Below are 17,307 nucleotides of genomic sequence, written 5' to 3' on the forward strand. Positions count from 1 at the left end.
GCAGCTTCTCAATAGCCTCACCTGAGCAGTACAGAGGCTACATATTAACCATATTAACATCAGACCCCAAGTACATTTTCAGGTTTCTGAAAGCAATGGAGATCTTTTAAATCTCTGAGGCACGAGAGACAGGTACTGTAATTTCGAAACAAGGATCTTTCTAGTGATCTTGTTGTCTAAAACATTGAAAAGAACAGACATCTTCCAGCGTACTTCCAGAGTAAAATCATGAACCGCTTCTGCCTGCCTTCAGGTTACTGCGTGCCTTTTAAGGGGAGCACATTCCTTTCCCCTTCCCAGACATCTGAGAAGCAAAGCAAACTAAAACATCTCTTTATGCAACAAAAATTTATTTCTTCAGTTATTTCTCCCCATCTTCTGCATGCTCTTTGTATTTACGATAGCATGTATTTTGTTGAAGAAATCTCTTCCCAGCTGATATACTTGATTGAGCCCACAGACTTAATGAGAGCTCCTGTAGGACCCTGTGATGGAAATAGATGGGAATAAAACATCTCTCATCACTGTGGAGCATTTTAGTCCCTAACAACGAAACACAACCCACTTTCCCTTCTTAAGGATGCAGGAAGAAGAAAAATGGAAAAGCTAAGGATATGGAAAGTGGAGAATCCATGAACTCCATCTGCAATTATTCAGATATAGTCTGATATACTGTCTCTAAACCTCTCTCTGAAGGACCTGAAATCCCTGCCTTCTGGCGTCCCTCTGCCCAAGTGTCTCTCTGCATTCCTCATCATTTTTCATAGCAGATAGTGCTAAAAATAACTTCTCATCTAGCAGTTTTCAAAAGAGCCATTATCAGCTCATGATTTCAGCAAACATTGCTAATGCATTCTTAAGGGACGATGGATAGCAGAAAATTGCATGGGAAAGCCATTTCATCTCATCATAGTACTGATGATCTTCTTCTTACAACATGGTATCTGCAGTTTGTATTCACACCTTGGGAAGGGCATGAAAGTTAGAAAGAATCCGGGAAAAATTTCTGAAGCATAATTTAATACTTGATTGCAAAATCCCAAAACCCGTTCTCAAGAAACTCAATTCAAGAAAAAGTTATGAATGATTTGCAGGACTTTTTCCAGAACAAGGTCTGCTCCTTTTAGCTAAGCACCAACTGACTGTTCTGATACCTACTCTGCAGTTCAGTTTGTATTCACTTAAGTCTTGGAAACAGCATAAACCTGAAAGAAACCAAAATGCAACTGTGTGCTTTAAAAGGCTAGTAGGGAAGACAGAGCAGGTCAGTAGAGAAAGCATCAGGCTTTCCACCCCCCTCAGAGAGGGTTCTGTGAATATGGACACAGGTTGATGTGAATCATTCACTTGCAAATAGAGAAGGAGAAAAGTAATTAAAAGATCAGCTTGAAGCAGGGGCAAGGTTGGAGAAGAGATCCCCTCCTTCCACTTGGTATTCTAAGGATGAATTAGGATCCATCTAGGGCTAGTTGGTGTAATGATGTTACTGTTTTCCCTTCTTGCTTGTTTCTTTCAAATATGGATTCTACTTTCACCCACAGCCCCCACTGTCTTCAGCTGGGATAAAGGGCTTCACATTTCCTAAAACTGTGCCTTAAATTTCCAGTTACTCCAGTTTTGTTTCTTCTCAGTGAAAACTCTTGTTCTTAAAGGAATATATTTTCTATCAGTCTGCAATAATCCTCTTGAGTACCAGGGAGGAGTGAATGAAGTAGCCTCTATGGTGACATGGTCTGCAGACATCTCTTCTGTTTCAAAGCTAGAGATAAACACAGGACACAATCAGGAAGTGTGGTGATAAAACATTTGCAGGTAGCTCCCTCTAAATCAGAAGGGAAGTGAATTTCTGAAGAACATTGCTCAAGCCTGTTGACAGAATTGAATGCCTAATTATAACAGAAAAAAAACAGGCTGAAAATACAATTTAATAGGCTGAAAAAAAAGCATACATTTTCAGTTGGCATGGTGTTGTTTCCCTCTCCTCCACCAAAGATGCCACTTATGATAACTGCAACATTTTTATACACAGAACAAGAAAATACATACGTTGTCTTGGTATCCGAACAATGTTCTCTTTTCTGACCGCTTGCAGTCACTTCTCTTGAAAAACTAAGTCTCAAAAACTGATCCATATATAGTTTTAAAAAGTGTGAGCGAAGGTTAGAAATGCTTTTGCACAGTGCACGGAAGTGCAGAAGAATGTATATATAGCTCTCAAGAAAACACAGACTTCAGTGAGAATAAGAAACAAAGCTGATTCTTACAAGTCAATGATACTGCTATTATCAGCCATGATCCAAGGTAATGTATAGGTGAACTGCTGCTAGAGAAAACTCAGAACAGGGTGACTGCAAATAAGAGATGGTTTTTCTAAATGTAAGAAAACAGAAACAAAAACTCTCAACCAGCTGCTTTAGCTATTTTCCTCCAGGAGCAGGAGGAAAAGATTTCAAAAGCTTTGATTTTGCTCATTATTATCACCATTTTATTCTAAACCAAGAATTCAGATTCTTCCCCAGGCTCATGCTAAAGCTGCCCTAATAAGTAGATCTAAGCTGACAATATGCCTGCCTACATAACAGAGATTCTTATGGTCTATACAGTAGCAATGCAAATCAGGAAAATTTCAGGAACTTTCACATTGTTCTTAGTTGCACTTCAGGGAAGTAACCCTTAAGATAATGGCTTGGCGTCTTCATGTTTCATTTTGCCTTCATGTTTCCTTTGGTGACCTGAACACTGGCCTCGCAGTCCTTTTGCAGCACTTTTCTGGTGTGTGTCCTGCTGGGCAATTCCCTAGCGAATCTCTGCGTTGAAAGTGAGCCCTTCGCACTTAGATTCACTTCCAGAACCAACCAACGCCTTTGGCAGGAGTCGTCACAAAACTGGCTGCTATCAGTGACTGATTTCCTCAGTTTCTCGTTCCTCATTATATTTAAGCCTTCGTGTAACAAAAAAGTAGCATTTTAATATTAAAATACATTATGGCACTTGGAAATTTTCAGAAGGGCACAATGTATAGTTTTGGGTGACTACAAAGGTTACGTTTAAAACACAAAAATACTACAAGGGATATCATTCATTTTCTATGACAATTTTAGACTTGTTTTAAAACATAACATGGTATGCTGTTGATTTCTAATGTGTTTATTACGGTCCAGTTCCACTCTATCTTTGCTAATGAAGCAGACTGTTAACCAATCAAACAAAAAACTTGTTGAAAACACCCAACAAGGAGTGCTCTGAAAGCAAATCTTATTCACCATTAACCCACTGATATTCAAATAATTACGTAATGGACTTACACAGGTCTTTGGCTCTGAAAGCAGAGTCTGCTGCACTTGACCTTGAGCTCTTCTGGTGGGTAGTTGTCCTCACCTGTTTGGACAGTAACAAAATTCATTAGTTTTGTGGGATTTAGAATATTTTGGCAAAGCTTGGCCTTTTATCCAAGAATAGCTGCAAATCAAGTGACTTTAGTAATTTTATACACATATCACAAACGCTAAATATAGAGAGATGAATGCTATGGTGGTCTGATTCTGCACCCATCAATAGGAGAAAGTGTAACTAACTCGAATGAAAAAATAAAGGACCTAAATAAACTCAGGTTTAGATGAATGTGAGGATTCTGTTTATAGTATATTATTTATTTACTTATTTCCTTAGTAAGTTGTTCTGACTTTTTAGCTAAAAGCCACTAACAAACTCTATGAATAACATAACGTCTGATGTCTTTTAATGTGGTCTATATTCACAATTTAACACACTTTGTAGAGGATACAGGCAATCATTAGTCTGTTCTCATTTTCATTTGACAGATTTTATATTTTTACTGGTGCAAAAAAGTTAGGTCTTGGACTTCCAAAGCTGAGTGATGAGGCAGAAGTATCTATATCCCACTGAAAGGCTGGCTGGAGTTGATCTTTAATGGGAGCATGGCATTTGTCAATATTCACTCCAATATAGAGCATTTAACCCCACAGTCAATTTTTCCTTCTAGCTCCCAGCAGTGTTGCAGGATTTCCATATATGCATTATAAAATGAATTCTGAACTCAGTTACCATTTGCATTCTCCATTGGCCTGTATTTAAACAACCCTGCTGATAGCTGATTTTGCTCTCCAGCTACACGTTTTCGTTGCTGAATATACAACATATGATGAGGACAAAGTAACTCAAGGAACAGCACTGAGGAATTTCTATCCTATTAGAATCCACAGGTCTCCATGATGTTAGGATCTAAAGGCAATGGAAAACCTTAACTATCTGATGGTGAGGGTGCTCTGCACGAGAAAGTTGGTGGTGTTTGTGCTTTTGAAAAGAACATTTTTAAAACCAAATATTTATTTCCCCAAATGAGGGGTGTTTCTAGGCAAAGAAAAGCAGCTGTGCTCCATGGCAATGGCAATCTTAGCAGCGCTTCTTCCAGCATCAAAGCCATATCCACTGCATCAGTTGTTCCTGGCTAAACTTTCTGTGAAATTGATGGCAAACAATAGGCCCTACAAATGTTAGTCACCAAAACACAGACTCCTGGAATGAAGGAGGATGGATATAATCCCTGATTTTACTCAAAGAATGTGGCTGAAGACCTCTGTGAAGGCAGAATGAATATAACCTGCCCAGCAACACACATGCATGAGTACAGACCAATCTTATCCACACAATGCTTTTGCAGAATGCTGAAAATTCACAGGAAAATAAAAAACCCACCACCACCTGTGATGTAGTAACTTACTCCTGAGGAAATGTATGAATGCCTTCAGAAACCTCATTACATAATCAAGTTCAGGCTAGTGGATTCTGCCAAGCTGAACCAAATATAGTTCCAGAGGAGTGCTTGCAAACTCTTCCAGTTAATTTCTGTCATAGGACTTTCCTAGTGAAATTGCAAGCAGTGCATAGGCTTGGCACTTAGCTTGCAGGGAATTTTGTTTTTAATGTTCCTTTGTCCCACTGACTTGTTTTTGCAGCAGATATAATGATGATAACTTTGAGTGGCCTTAGATTGGGAGTCCCTGAGAAAACATTAGCCATTGTCCATTGTATGGCATAGCCAACGACAGCCTCTGCATTCAGCTGTAGAAGAGATTCTTTAATATATCTTCTCATTTGGTTTTTACTGCAGTAGGTAACAAAGTCAAATTCTTTCTTTTCTGGCCTCTTCTCCATGCCTGCTTTGAAATCTAATAGCGCATGGCTCACCACAGCTATTCTATCCCCTACAACAGATGGTTTTGGATTCAAAGAAATGTTGAATGTAGTGACTGCTTTGCTCATGAAGTCTTTGACTTGCTCAAATTCAGCACCACTCATTTTCTGTGAACTATCCAGAATGAATGCAGCATCCGCATATGCCCTCAGTAAATGGGACCTGGGACGTTCACAAAAAGCATCTGGTTTACATTTGTTTGCAAAAGAATGTATAATTAATTAGCATTTTTCTAGACAAATCAAAAAGCAAATATGTAACAAGAAATGTGATTACAGATCTAAAGTGTCAACATGGTCAATTTTAAATGAAAAGGAAAAAAAAGAACAAAACCATTAGAAAGATCCCAGTGTATGTTAGGAAAATAAAAGCTGACTCGAAACACATAATTATGCACCAGGTTCTGCAAGACAATTGGTACTCTATTTCCCACTGAAATAAAAAAGATTACAGGAATAGAGTTAATTACATTATAAATGTTTATTCTCGGACAGGTTTAAGAAAAAAAAACCAAGATGTAGAAAAAATGTGAAACCAGGTCCCTACTTCCCATTAAAATCAATAAAACCCAAACCCTCTCCTGTTTACTTCAGTATGCATTTGATAAGGTATTTAATTTTGTTGGTATGACAGGTATCACTACACAGACCTACCGTAGCAACTTCTTATCGTTTGGGCAACAAGTCAGAAAGTATTCATGTGGCTATTTAAATAGAAGTTTCATTCTTAACTAATACAACTGTTGGAAGCTTTTTGAGGAAACCTAAAATATTTTGGCACTAAGAGGAGAAATCAATGCTTTTTGAAAAAGCACTTTGGGTCAAGAAAAGAAAATTGCTTTTTCAGAATTGCAACTTTTCCCTGTATTGCAGAAAACACAAGAGTCAATCTTCACAATGATGTTCTTCACAGAAGACAGTCTTTGTGATATTGGTGACCTTTGAATTGTTGAAGACTCTGGTCAGGAGCCCAAGTTGATCAACATTCCAAAAATTGCAAAATGACTGCAGTCAAGACTTTTAAAACATTTGCTAATCTTTCAAACTGCATTCTATGAAAAGTAAATCCAACTCAGACACAGAACATGCAAGTAGATTATCCAGATTCCAGCAGAATATCCAGTCTTTCTCCCAAGCTGTTAGGTGTGCTAATAGCTGCTGCACTGCAGATTCATCGTAAAGAAGTCAGGGGACTTCACATGCCATGAGCGTCAGACCATTAGCCGAGTCACAAAATGAAGTATTCCTTGTTAACACATCATCTGTCTTTCTGACCACTGCGTGTCCCAGTAGGAATACATAGGGGTACTCTCCAGCTTTACATAGTGATGGAAAGACTAGAAATGATCTTCTGAAGAATAAGGAAAAGGAAGGAGAGAAGGATACAGGTCCTAGCCCTACTACCTGTCTACATTAGTCTGGGAAGATACTGGTTTCACAGAAGGCAGCATTGATCATCATTGCTATAGCTTCTTAAAGGCTAGTAAACTTTGCCATGCAGGGTTTTAAAGCTGAAGGACACTGGTAGCTGTGCTGTGTTACATTTAATTAACACTTGCTTTTAGGATGCAATTCAAGTAACTGCATTCTTTTCAACCAGGCATTCTGGTCTGACAAGGATTCAAACACCCTGAAAGAAAAGCATGTCCTCATCTTAGGTAGAAGGTTCCAGAAAGGTAGGAGTAAGGAAATAGCTCTAGATGTTTAACACCACATTTGATGAAGCTTAAGGTGGACAAATATGTTCTTCCAATTTAAGTATTTTCCTTTGAAATGGATTTAGCAGTCATGACAATGCAGGTGATAGGTTGCCAGTAAATAATTTTGACTGGAAACAGATTCTACTTTAGGAATTCAACACGTCAATAAGAAACAAGGCTAAATAATTTTGCTAGGGTTATGTTAGGCTAGAGGAAGGCCTCAGCCCTTTTGCTTACCTCGCTGCTCTTCACTAGGGAACTCTACATAATACTGTATTTCTCCTTTAATGACAATTCAAAATACTGTATTGGTCTTACCATAGCACAAAGTGCAGAGCTGAAATCTTTGTAATGCTTCATTATATTGTCCACCATGGACATTTAGCATGTGAAACAATCCAGAATCATCCATCTAGAAACAAAAAATAAAGACAGCAGGTAAGTACTCTATGATTTCTTGCTGCTGATGAAATGTAAATTTAGTGCACAAACTTGGCCCAGAAGACCCATTGTGGGGGGTGATGAACTGCAGACAATGAATGCACATATCCTAGTTGTAGTAATCTCATATAGGCTTGCTCCTAATTAAGCCCTAAAATGAGATAAAACCATTTTTCTAGTGCTATTGTGAAACAAGCAAAAGACTTCATTCACTTCTATCTATGCTAGATCCTCAGGTGACAGATCCCAGTGGAAATTCTGCAGTCTTGTAGTGTGATAAAACGCATGACATAGAAAGATTTTCAAATGTGAAATATTTACAGGTGGTCAAAATGTCTAGCAAAAACTTCAGGTAGAAAAATTATCTACAGAAAAAGCAAGCTAAGCAATCTGAGTTGATGGCTGTGTCTCAGAGATGCAGCAATCCCTTGTGAACTTGGGACCTAAAACATTACCAAGTGTTTCTGATACAAGACTTCTTGTCCTCTTTAAAATATTACTTCAACCCTTGGATTTGAACATAGCTGTTTCTTCTTTAAAATATTTTAACAGCTACCAATGGACACAAAGGGAAATCAAATCATGTTATTGACAAAAATCTTACACTTTTTATAAATGCCCATACATGTGGTTTTATATATATATATTTTTTATACATATGTATTGTTTCCATACATTATTATATATTACTAAACAGTGAATAAGCTGTCATAAAGTCTGCCAGTGACATCTGGCATACAGATGAAACTGCACAGAGCTTTGAAATCCTCCTAAGAAGAAGTTCCTTATCTTACAGACACCCTGGTTCTGCTAGATATCAATATTTATGCATCTCATGGGAAAGAGACCAGAATGCTTTTTATAGCACTAGTTGTCTGAATCCACAAAAGCTCCACGCTTCCTTGTGTCCTTGTGCCAAGGCACAAACCCCTCAATGGGTACGTCTGCCTGGGTTCTCTCACAGCGCAAAGGGAAGGACAGTGATAAGCAGCGATAACGAACAGTCAGCTTTGTCCACACAAATAACACTTTCAAGAGCTGTGGTTACTTTGGGGAAACAACTAATCCCTTAACCACACTACATAATCTTTTTTAGTGACATTTTAAAGTTAACTTTTTAATTCATTGGTTTTAGAAAGAAGTGACACTTTTTTGGATTAAGACAATGAATACTTTAGGAAATAAGTAAAATCTAGTGAATCTGAAAGACGTGGCAGGTCAGATCCTGCTGGGCTTGCTCTCATGAGGAGGCCTGAGGCACATGTGCAAGAACAGAGATATTCAGTAAGCTTCAATTTCTCATCTAGACTCTCATCCAGACTAGACATAAGGAAGAATTTTTTTACGATGAGGGTGGTGAAACACTGGAACAGGTTGCCCAGAGAGGTTGTAGATGCCCCATCCCTGGAAACATTCAAGGTCAGGTTGTACAGAGCTCTGAGCAACTTGGTCTAGTTGAAGATGTCCCTGCTTATTGCTGGGAGGTTGGACTAGATGACCTTTAAAGGTCCCTTCCGACCCAAACCATTCTACGATTCTAAGATCTGTAAACCTCTAAGATGAGCACGACACTTGGGGAAGAGGTTTCCATTTCAAATAACTCATCTGCAACAGAAACCACAGGAATAGAACTAAATAATTCAGTCTTAATGAGAAACACAGTCCCCCTTCGGTGTTTTCCACACGAGTCCCACTGCAAATAGACTGTGTGTGACATGGAAGTCTTTTTCCCAATGTTATTTAATTATGCGAGTCAGAATAAAAATCTAATAGGCTAAAATAAGCTTGGACATTGCTCCATGAGTTTCAACTGCATGTTAGAGAAATGTAACCTAATCAATTTTAAAACAACAGTTTTATGTTATAAAGTAGGGAAGAAAGGAAGAAATACATCCTTTAAATTCATAAAATCCTTCTGATATAGCGGTACTATAATTTCTACAGGGTCACATATTATTCTTGGTGAATATTAACACAATGTAAATCAATAACTCCATTTTCTTAATGTAAAAATCTTTCATGTCTTGCTTATAATTTTTTTCATATGTCCTTTCTCTCATTCCTCATCAGACAGAAAAATAATCAGTCAACACAAAATTAATAGTTATTGCACAATTTTTTTTACATTATTCCATAGAAATACACCCTTACACCATAACTTATTCTGTAACACCAAGTATATGTTATTGAATTTGGATCTCTCTAAAATGAAATTACATGATTTCCTAGGACATTTATAATACACAAATCACATTTCCCTGTAGGACCACTTGGCAGTATTAAATGAAGTGCTACATTTTTTCTTTACAGCATATGACCAGAGTATAACAGGCTTTTGGAAACTAAACAGCAGAATTATAAAAACTAATCTATACTTCAGTGAACTTACAGTATATAGCAATTTATTTTAGAGGATAAAGTCTACCTGCAGTACTTGTACCAAATACCCTATTAAGAGCAAGATGACTTCTAATAATTTTGAGCTTTATTACTTAAAATAAAAGAAAAAGGCAGAAACCACCTCAGAACAGATTTTGAATTTTCATTAGCTGCTCTATGGGCACCATTAATTCACCTCATACTCTGCAAGAGAAACAGTTTGTGGGCTTGAGGATTTTGAAGTCATCAGTGATGAGGGCCGTCTACCTTAATAACGTAAATCTAGTAATTGATTTTGCAACAATGGATAGGAGAGATTTGCAATGATGTAAGCCGCAACAGCCAACTAACTAGTCAGGCTACTCAGCTGAGCTATGCCTTCCAGCTCCAAAGACTTCCTATGCTCATGCCATTTCGCAGCTTCTCCTTTGTGAAAATGGTGCATGAATTGTGTCAGATGCACTGCCTCACAATATGCCTTTTCCCAGTGTCCCTGTTTACTTGCCAGGCACACAGCCTTGAGACAGTGTACGCTCATAAAAGATTTTTCAGAATGATACCGCGTATATATAATTTTCCAGAAGCCCATGAAAGAAGGGAGGAAGGAAAGGATTTAGCACCATTCTTGAACACCATGAACACCTTCAAAAGTGATAGAAAGATGATGCTGGACAGAGATGTACCTTTGAGATGCATATCCCTGTACATCACTAAAGCTGGCCTGTTTCATACATTTTGTATTTAAACATACACCTAAAGGTCTTTAGTAAGACAGTACGCTCCTGGTAAACCAAGGTTTTAGGAAATTACTCCTACTCTCAGAGAGCTCCAAAACACATTGACTCATAATGTTGCCACAGACATTTCAGTGGTTTTAGGGCACTTGCATGATAAACATGAAAAAGAGTACACGCCCTGAACTGCCATAGATATTTCTGTGACACAACTCCAACCAATGTCTGCCATATTCTAGAATACTGAAAATCCAATCCACAAACACAAGTCTACTCCTAACTTTGTGTCTCCAAGTATGTGATCTTGTTTCATTTGGAGAAGTGACTATCAGGACAATTGTTTTACAATTAGGGAAGGAACTTGGAAGTAAAGGGATAATCATAGAATCAGAGAACCATTTTGTTTGGAAAAGACCTTTAAGATCATTAAGTCCAACCATTCACCTAGCACTGCCAAGTCCACTACTAAACCATGTCCCGAAGCACCACATCTATGCATCTTTTCAAGACCTCCAGGGATGGTGACTCAACCACTCCCCTGGGCAGCCTCTTCCAAAGCTTAACAACCCTTTCAGTGAAGAAATTGTTCCTAACATCCAATCTAAACCTCCCCTGGTGCAACAGGAGGCCATTTCCTTTTGTCCTATCGCTTGTTACTTGGGAGAAGAGACCAACACCCACCTGGCGACAACCTCCTTTCAGGTAGTTGTAGAGAGTGAGAAGGTCTCCCCTCAGCCTCCTTTTCTCCAGGCTAAACAACCCCAATTCCCTCAGCTGCTCCTCATAAGACTTGTGCTCTAAACCCTTCATCAGCTTCGTTGCCCTTCTTTGGACACGCTCCAGCACCTCAATGTCCTTTTTGTAGTGAGGGGCCCCAAACTCAACACAGTGCTCGAGGTGCAGCCTCACCAGTGCTGAGTACAGGGGGACAATCACTTCCCTAGTCCTGCTGGCCACACTGATACAAGCCAGGATGTTGCTGGCCTTCTTGGCCACCTGGGCACACTGCTGGCTCCTATTCAGCTGGCTGTCAACTAACACCCCCAGGTCCTTTTCTGCAGAGCAGCTTTCCAGCCACTCATCCCCAGCCTGTAGTGCTGCATGGGGTTGTTGTGACCCAAGTGCAGAACCTGGCACTTGGCCTTGTTAAACCTCATACAGTTGGCCTCAGCCCACCAATCCAGCCTGTCCAGATCCCTCTGTTGAGTCTTCCTTCCCTCAAGCAGATCAACACTTCTGCACAACTTGGTGTCGTTTGCAAACTTACTGAGGGTAAACTTACTCGATCCCCTCGTCCAGATCATTGATAAAGATATTAAAGAGAACTGGTCCGAATATTGAGCCCTGGGGAACACCACTTGTGACTGGCCACCAGCTGGATTTAACTGGATCTTTAATGGAACAGGCAGAGAAGAATCTTCAATTACATTGATCCTAGGTAAGAAAGCGAGACAAATTAAAAGATAAGCACTCTCTGAGATAAAGCCGGAAACCTCATTTCAATGCTATTTCATAGAAAAACAAATTTGCCACTGAAAAGAAGAGCGAGCTTATGAAATACTTTGCCAGGAAAGCACAACATACAGACGTTGGGAGAGATGACCACACTCCTTTACTACTCACACTGCATTTGTTTCTAGGAAAGAGCATTCCAAAAGGATGATGAAAAGGAGCCTCAGTAAAAGCTCTCAAGTCACACTGGCCTAGAAAACAAAGCTTGTCTTTTAATCCAAGAATTTTTTTTTATAATCTCTAGTATCCTTGGCAGTGAAAGTGGATGTCCTTTACTAATGTTACATTTATCTCCTTGATGAAGATCATTTACACCTAGTAACAGGGCCACAAGAAGGAGGCATGGAGCATGCTCCATGTGCACTGGAAGAGTCTTTTTCAGAAATCTCCAGTTTTAAAACACTACATTTTTATCCTCAAAAGAGTTGACTCCCAAAGTCCAGACAACAGGAAAACCACAGATAGATCTAGCTATCTTAACTATTCCTGTAGTTAGTTCTTGAAAAAACTTAGCATGCAAACACGCCAATATCAGACATTAGTAGTGTTTTACCTAGCATTCAATAGTTTAGTTCTTTGATTTTTTTTTTGCTTTCTATTCATCGGTACACATATTTCATATACAATAAAGCTATGGAAATGTTAGTATGAAGAACAAGAGGGTTTTTTAATAATTTATTAGGCATTAGAACCAGTTTTCATAATTCCAGCCTCTTTTGGTAGCTTCTTTGCCAAGTGATAAAACAATGAGTTTGCACCATTTACTGTACAAGGCTTGCTGGTACACTGAAGGTTTTTCTACTAAACACATTCTGTTAGTTTTTACTACTGTAGAGTGAATCATCTAGAGAGCTGAGAATCAGCTGTTCCATGATCTGCTTCATAGGATTATAAGCAGATGGGAATAGTTCCAAAGTATTAGAGTTGTAACAGATGCTTTAATCAGAAAGTTATTGACCATGAAATCTCTCCTCTATAAAGTTACCCATGTATTTTATGGTCTACACACATTATCTTTGTTGTGGTCTGCTAAGGTATTCTTGTAAAATCTCCAGTATTTGCACACCTTTCATTAGCATCATTAAAGATTAACTGACAGCTACTGATGTACAGAATTTGGAACAAAGTTTGATACAGGTGAGTCGCTATGCTCAAGAGCACTACATGTGGGATAAGCATGACCTAATTCATTTAAGGTTTGTTTTAAACTAACGTTATTGAGCATAAAGAAGAAAAGTTTGGTAAATTTCTTACCAGGAAAGCTTAGGAGATATGGGATGTGTTTTCAAAAGCAATGACTACTGGAATGACTTCTACTGCACTGATCTCCAGGACAGCTTGTTTAACAGATGTATCTGCGGCTGGTCCATAGCTGAAAACCACAGCTATTTTTCTCACATTAGAACCTTGTAGAGTTCTCTTGAAAATATTTTTGGCAATGAATCTCATCGCACCTCCAGTGTCCTGTTCATTTAAGGTCATGGAGGTAAGAAATATTTTTAGCGCTTTCAGTAGCTTATTCTTGTGGTGAAACTTTGAGAAGTGGATCAGGTGGTGGGTAACCGAGTTGTAGGAAACAACAGTGACTTGCTCCCACTGGGCAGCTGCCATCTCTGATTCTGGCATCACTCACTATCGCTGTTACAGTCTCTCCCACTAGTTCAAATGTCCCAGGAGCGTGTCCCAGAGGTGTCCAAGGCACATACCAGTTCTGTTGGATATACTGGATATTTCAAATTACCTAGGAAAAAAAGAATGAAAACCACCACACACCCCCCAATTATTTTGTCCCCTTGCATCTCAGACGTGGAGAGTAATGCACATAAAAGCCATACATAAAATGATATCATGCTAAACTACATCCCGCACTTGATACATGCACGAAGAAAAAGAGGGAGCCAGACAAAAATCTGCCCAACTTATACTGAAGCAAGGCATAGAAGAGTACAAATTGCTCATTGTTATGAAGAGGTTTTACAAAGATATTTGAAAAATAGTGCTAAATTATATTAGCACAATTTTAGAGATGGAGAAGCTGCAGCACAGAGAATAAAAGTGGCTTTTCCAGCATCACCCAAGAAGGACAACGGCAGGGCCAGGAGAAGAGATGGTCCTGGGTTTTGTCCAAATTCTGACAGGCTCCACATTCACCTGCACTTTGAACCAGTGGGATGTAAGTTTGCTGCAGCTTGTGCCCCCCTTGCTGGGTGTTCCTGCAGAGCCAGCACCTACACTACCAACCTCAGAGCGAGCTTACAACAATCTGCATTAGGCTGGATAGAAGTATCCTGTATTTCCAGCATACAATATTCCTTTTTAAAGCTCCTCTTGGCACAGCGTGCGCCTACACTAACTCAGGTACTGCCATGCGGCTCAAATACTGATTTGATGCTATTATTACTACATTATTCATAGAAACACTGTTAAGATTTGACAATGCATGTGTCACTTCTGGAGTAAAACACATTTCATCTTGTAATTACTCCAGCCACGATATTACATCTAAAAGCAGAAATTGTGATGAAGAAAATAATCTGCTGCAGCATGAAGAAAAACGTAATTTAAACCCCACAGGCTATAGCATGTAACATAACTACAGTAATAACCAGATCATTTATCTAGCACTCATGAAGGGAGGAGATTACTGACTCACTATTCCAGCCAAATTCAGTGTAGGACAAAAATTCCATTATCATTTCTTATACATAACTGGTATCAGAAACATTTGGGTATGGAACACATTAAGTACTGAGGGACATTGAGCTATAATGGAAAGAGGATAGTTGGGAAGAAAAAAAAAGCAAAACAAAGGAGAGCAGTATTGAAATCTGAACAAATAAAAGAGGAGAAAGTTTTAAATTAATAGGTGTGATAAAGTTATTTGGCAGCTCAGTGTAAAGCAGTGGAGGAACTGGTGGGAGTGACGTTAGGAACGAAAAAGAAGGTCAGAGAAGGGACAAGAAAGAAAATTAATCTGCAGTGCTGAAGCTGCAAGATAATTAGAATTATGAAGGGTCAGAGAAGAATAACACTAGCTATATCTCTCAAGGACAAGTAGAAAGAAACAACAAAAAAGAATATGCACAGGAACTGAACAGCACCACATAGATAATAGGGGAAAATTACAAAGGAGGAACTCATGCTATTTTGGCATTGCCAACAATACTCTTATCAATGGGGTTAAATCAAATACTGCTGAAACAGAATTATAAAAGGCACTACGAAGGCCTGTGAACCTTTATTGCAAATAGAAAGATTTGAAGGAACTGTATCAAGTTTTAAATGCTCTTCTTCAGTTCAGTTTCTCCTACTCACCTTCACACAAACAGTTCACAACACATTGTACCATCCAAATACATGCCAGCACATGCACTGGGTGTACAACAGGAACAAATATGTCAAGCACTACGTTATTGTGGGGAGACTCTTCAACTGCTTAGTGTTACACCTACTCTTCAGGGAACGAAAATGAGGGTCATACATGCAGTAGTATAATAATCACCACTACTGGCATTAAACAAAAAGGGTATGCCTTGATTTTGAAACTCAGTCAAGCATATCCAGGGGAAATTTATCACAAGTAAACAAATCTGAGATTTTGAGAAGTTTTACAGAACAGCAACTTAAGGGGATAGGATAATGCTGAAAATGTCAAAAAATAGAAGCTAAGTAACTAAGTCATACAAGTAAATAACATTTCTTTTTGGAGGAAGAAGGAAACAGATGTGCTAGATGGCTTGGCAGATCTGTTCTAGGACTTCAGAGACTTTAACTCTCTGCTCTCCACAGATTTCCTAGGCTAAGCATTTCTACACCATGCTGCTCCACCTGCAGAATAGGAGTAGAACTTCTCTAGATGGCAAGAGCACATATGCATAGCAGGAGAAATGTCTGTTACAGTGTGCACGCCTTAGAGTATATAGAAACTATGAAACCCTAGTTTGCTTAGGCTCAGTATGGGCAGTCACATGTATTTGAAACTGAGCTAGTGATAGCCAAATAATATCTGATGGTTTTAATTAAGAATGCCTACCACAGCTATGAATATTGACATGTTTAGTCTCATTGAGTCATTAGTGGAGAGAGACAAGCTGCAGAGGAAGCATCTGGTGACTAAATGCTTGCAGTTTAGATAGCTAAATTAAAAGGAGATATATGCCATCCTACATATGGATTAACAAACTAAAGCTCTAGTTCCATAAACACTTGACTCTCGACATAGGATTTAACCCCTGTGAAGGGAACACACAACTCGGAATGTTTGGTTGAGTGCAGCCTAATACTACAAAGGCAAAGTAGTTCACAGCTTATGAGCTCTCTGTTAGGTCAATCTGACAAATGAACACCACCATTCCGCCTGTCTAGTAACAGTAACATAGGTGTCAGCAGTACTCACCATCCCAGCAAACTAAAGAAAGAGAAAAAGAAAATTTAATTGAAAAATTTTGTATCTGAAGAATTTTAAAAATACAGCATTTTTTTATCTAAAAGACACAAAAGAAAAGTGAACTGGAACAGCAAGTAGGACATTCAGAAATGGTCATTGCTTCTGTTTAGTATGACGTACACAGGGACAGAGCATGGCCAGCATTAGCAGCCTTTGAAAATGACAGACGTAACAGCTAAAAATCAATACAAGTGTGCAATCAGCACATCAAGGAGGAGCCTATTAAAAAAAAAAATCCATTAAAGAACAACAATAAGGTACTTGCCATTCTACCTCTATATCCTTTTGGTCCACGTTCCCCTGCAATCCCCTTGTCCCCAGCTTCACCCTAGTTAATTGGAAAAAAATGCAATTAAAATGTGAAAACAGGCTCTTTGATAAAAATGCAAACTTCTCAAGAATTTATGACAGCATTTTCCTACTGAAACATAGGGATATGAAAGATTGTACGCAAAAATTTAGTCATGGATTCACGTAAAAAAACCCAAACCAAACGTACATGATGACCAGGCAATAATCTTTTTGCCACGGAAAAAGAAAATGAGATGCAGATGTTACTTTAATCATAAGATATCAAAAGACATGCAACATCTTGTTTCACACAAGTGAAAGCACTTCTCCCTCTAATCTGCCAAAACCATACTGTTCACTGTGGTGTATTCTCTCCAATAATACCTTCCATGGCAGAAGTGTGCTGCTTCCAAAATGTGCTTTATCTACTTGTTTACTAAAGCATACACTGATTTCCTCTGTGAACAGTGAAGAGCTGGCAGTTCAATTTATCTAACAAAACTTCTAATCGCTCCCTAATTACTGTGTAAGTAAAAATATTGGAGAAAATACTAACGAGCAATTTCTGTGCACAGAACATTGAAAACAT

The 17,307-nt window shown here is 38.7% G+C and overlaps 1 protein-coding gene across 7 annotated transcripts in view; it reads right to left on the reverse strand.

Annotated features, from left to right (window-relative positions):
- Positions 1-329: 329 nt before the first annotated feature.
- Positions 330-17,307, reverse strand: part of LOC129203447 (collagen alpha-2(IX) chain-like) — a 30,095-nt gene continuing 13,117 nt past the window's right edge. For 4 of the 7 annotated variants that reach the window (XM_054817936.1, XM_054817940.1, XM_054817934.1 and 1 more), the window contains 4 exons: positions 16,701-16,755; positions 7,233-7,326; positions 3,306-3,378; positions 330-1,759 (listed from right to left, as the gene is read on the reverse strand). In XM_054817936.1, the coding sequence (XP_054673911.1) occupies positions 1,582-1,759; positions 3,306-3,378; positions 7,233-7,326; positions 16,701-16,755 (400 nt within the window). In that variant the 3' untranslated portion in view covers positions 330-1,581. Of the gene's footprint in view, positions 1,760-3,305; positions 3,379-7,232; positions 7,327-11,750; positions 11,903-13,234; positions 13,722-16,376; positions 16,389-16,688; positions 16,756-17,307 lie in introns of those variants that run through there. The other 3 variants (XM_054817937.1, XM_054817939.1, XR_008576034.1) reach the window with 2 other exon arrangements.

The sequence above is a fragment of the Grus americana genome, chromosome 2 (genome assembly GCF_028858705.1).
Source record: "Grus americana isolate bGruAme1 chromosome 2, bGruAme1.mat, whole genome shotgun sequence".
Classification (NCBI taxonomy): Eukaryota; Metazoa; Chordata; class Aves; order Gruiformes; family Gruidae; genus Grus; species Grus americana.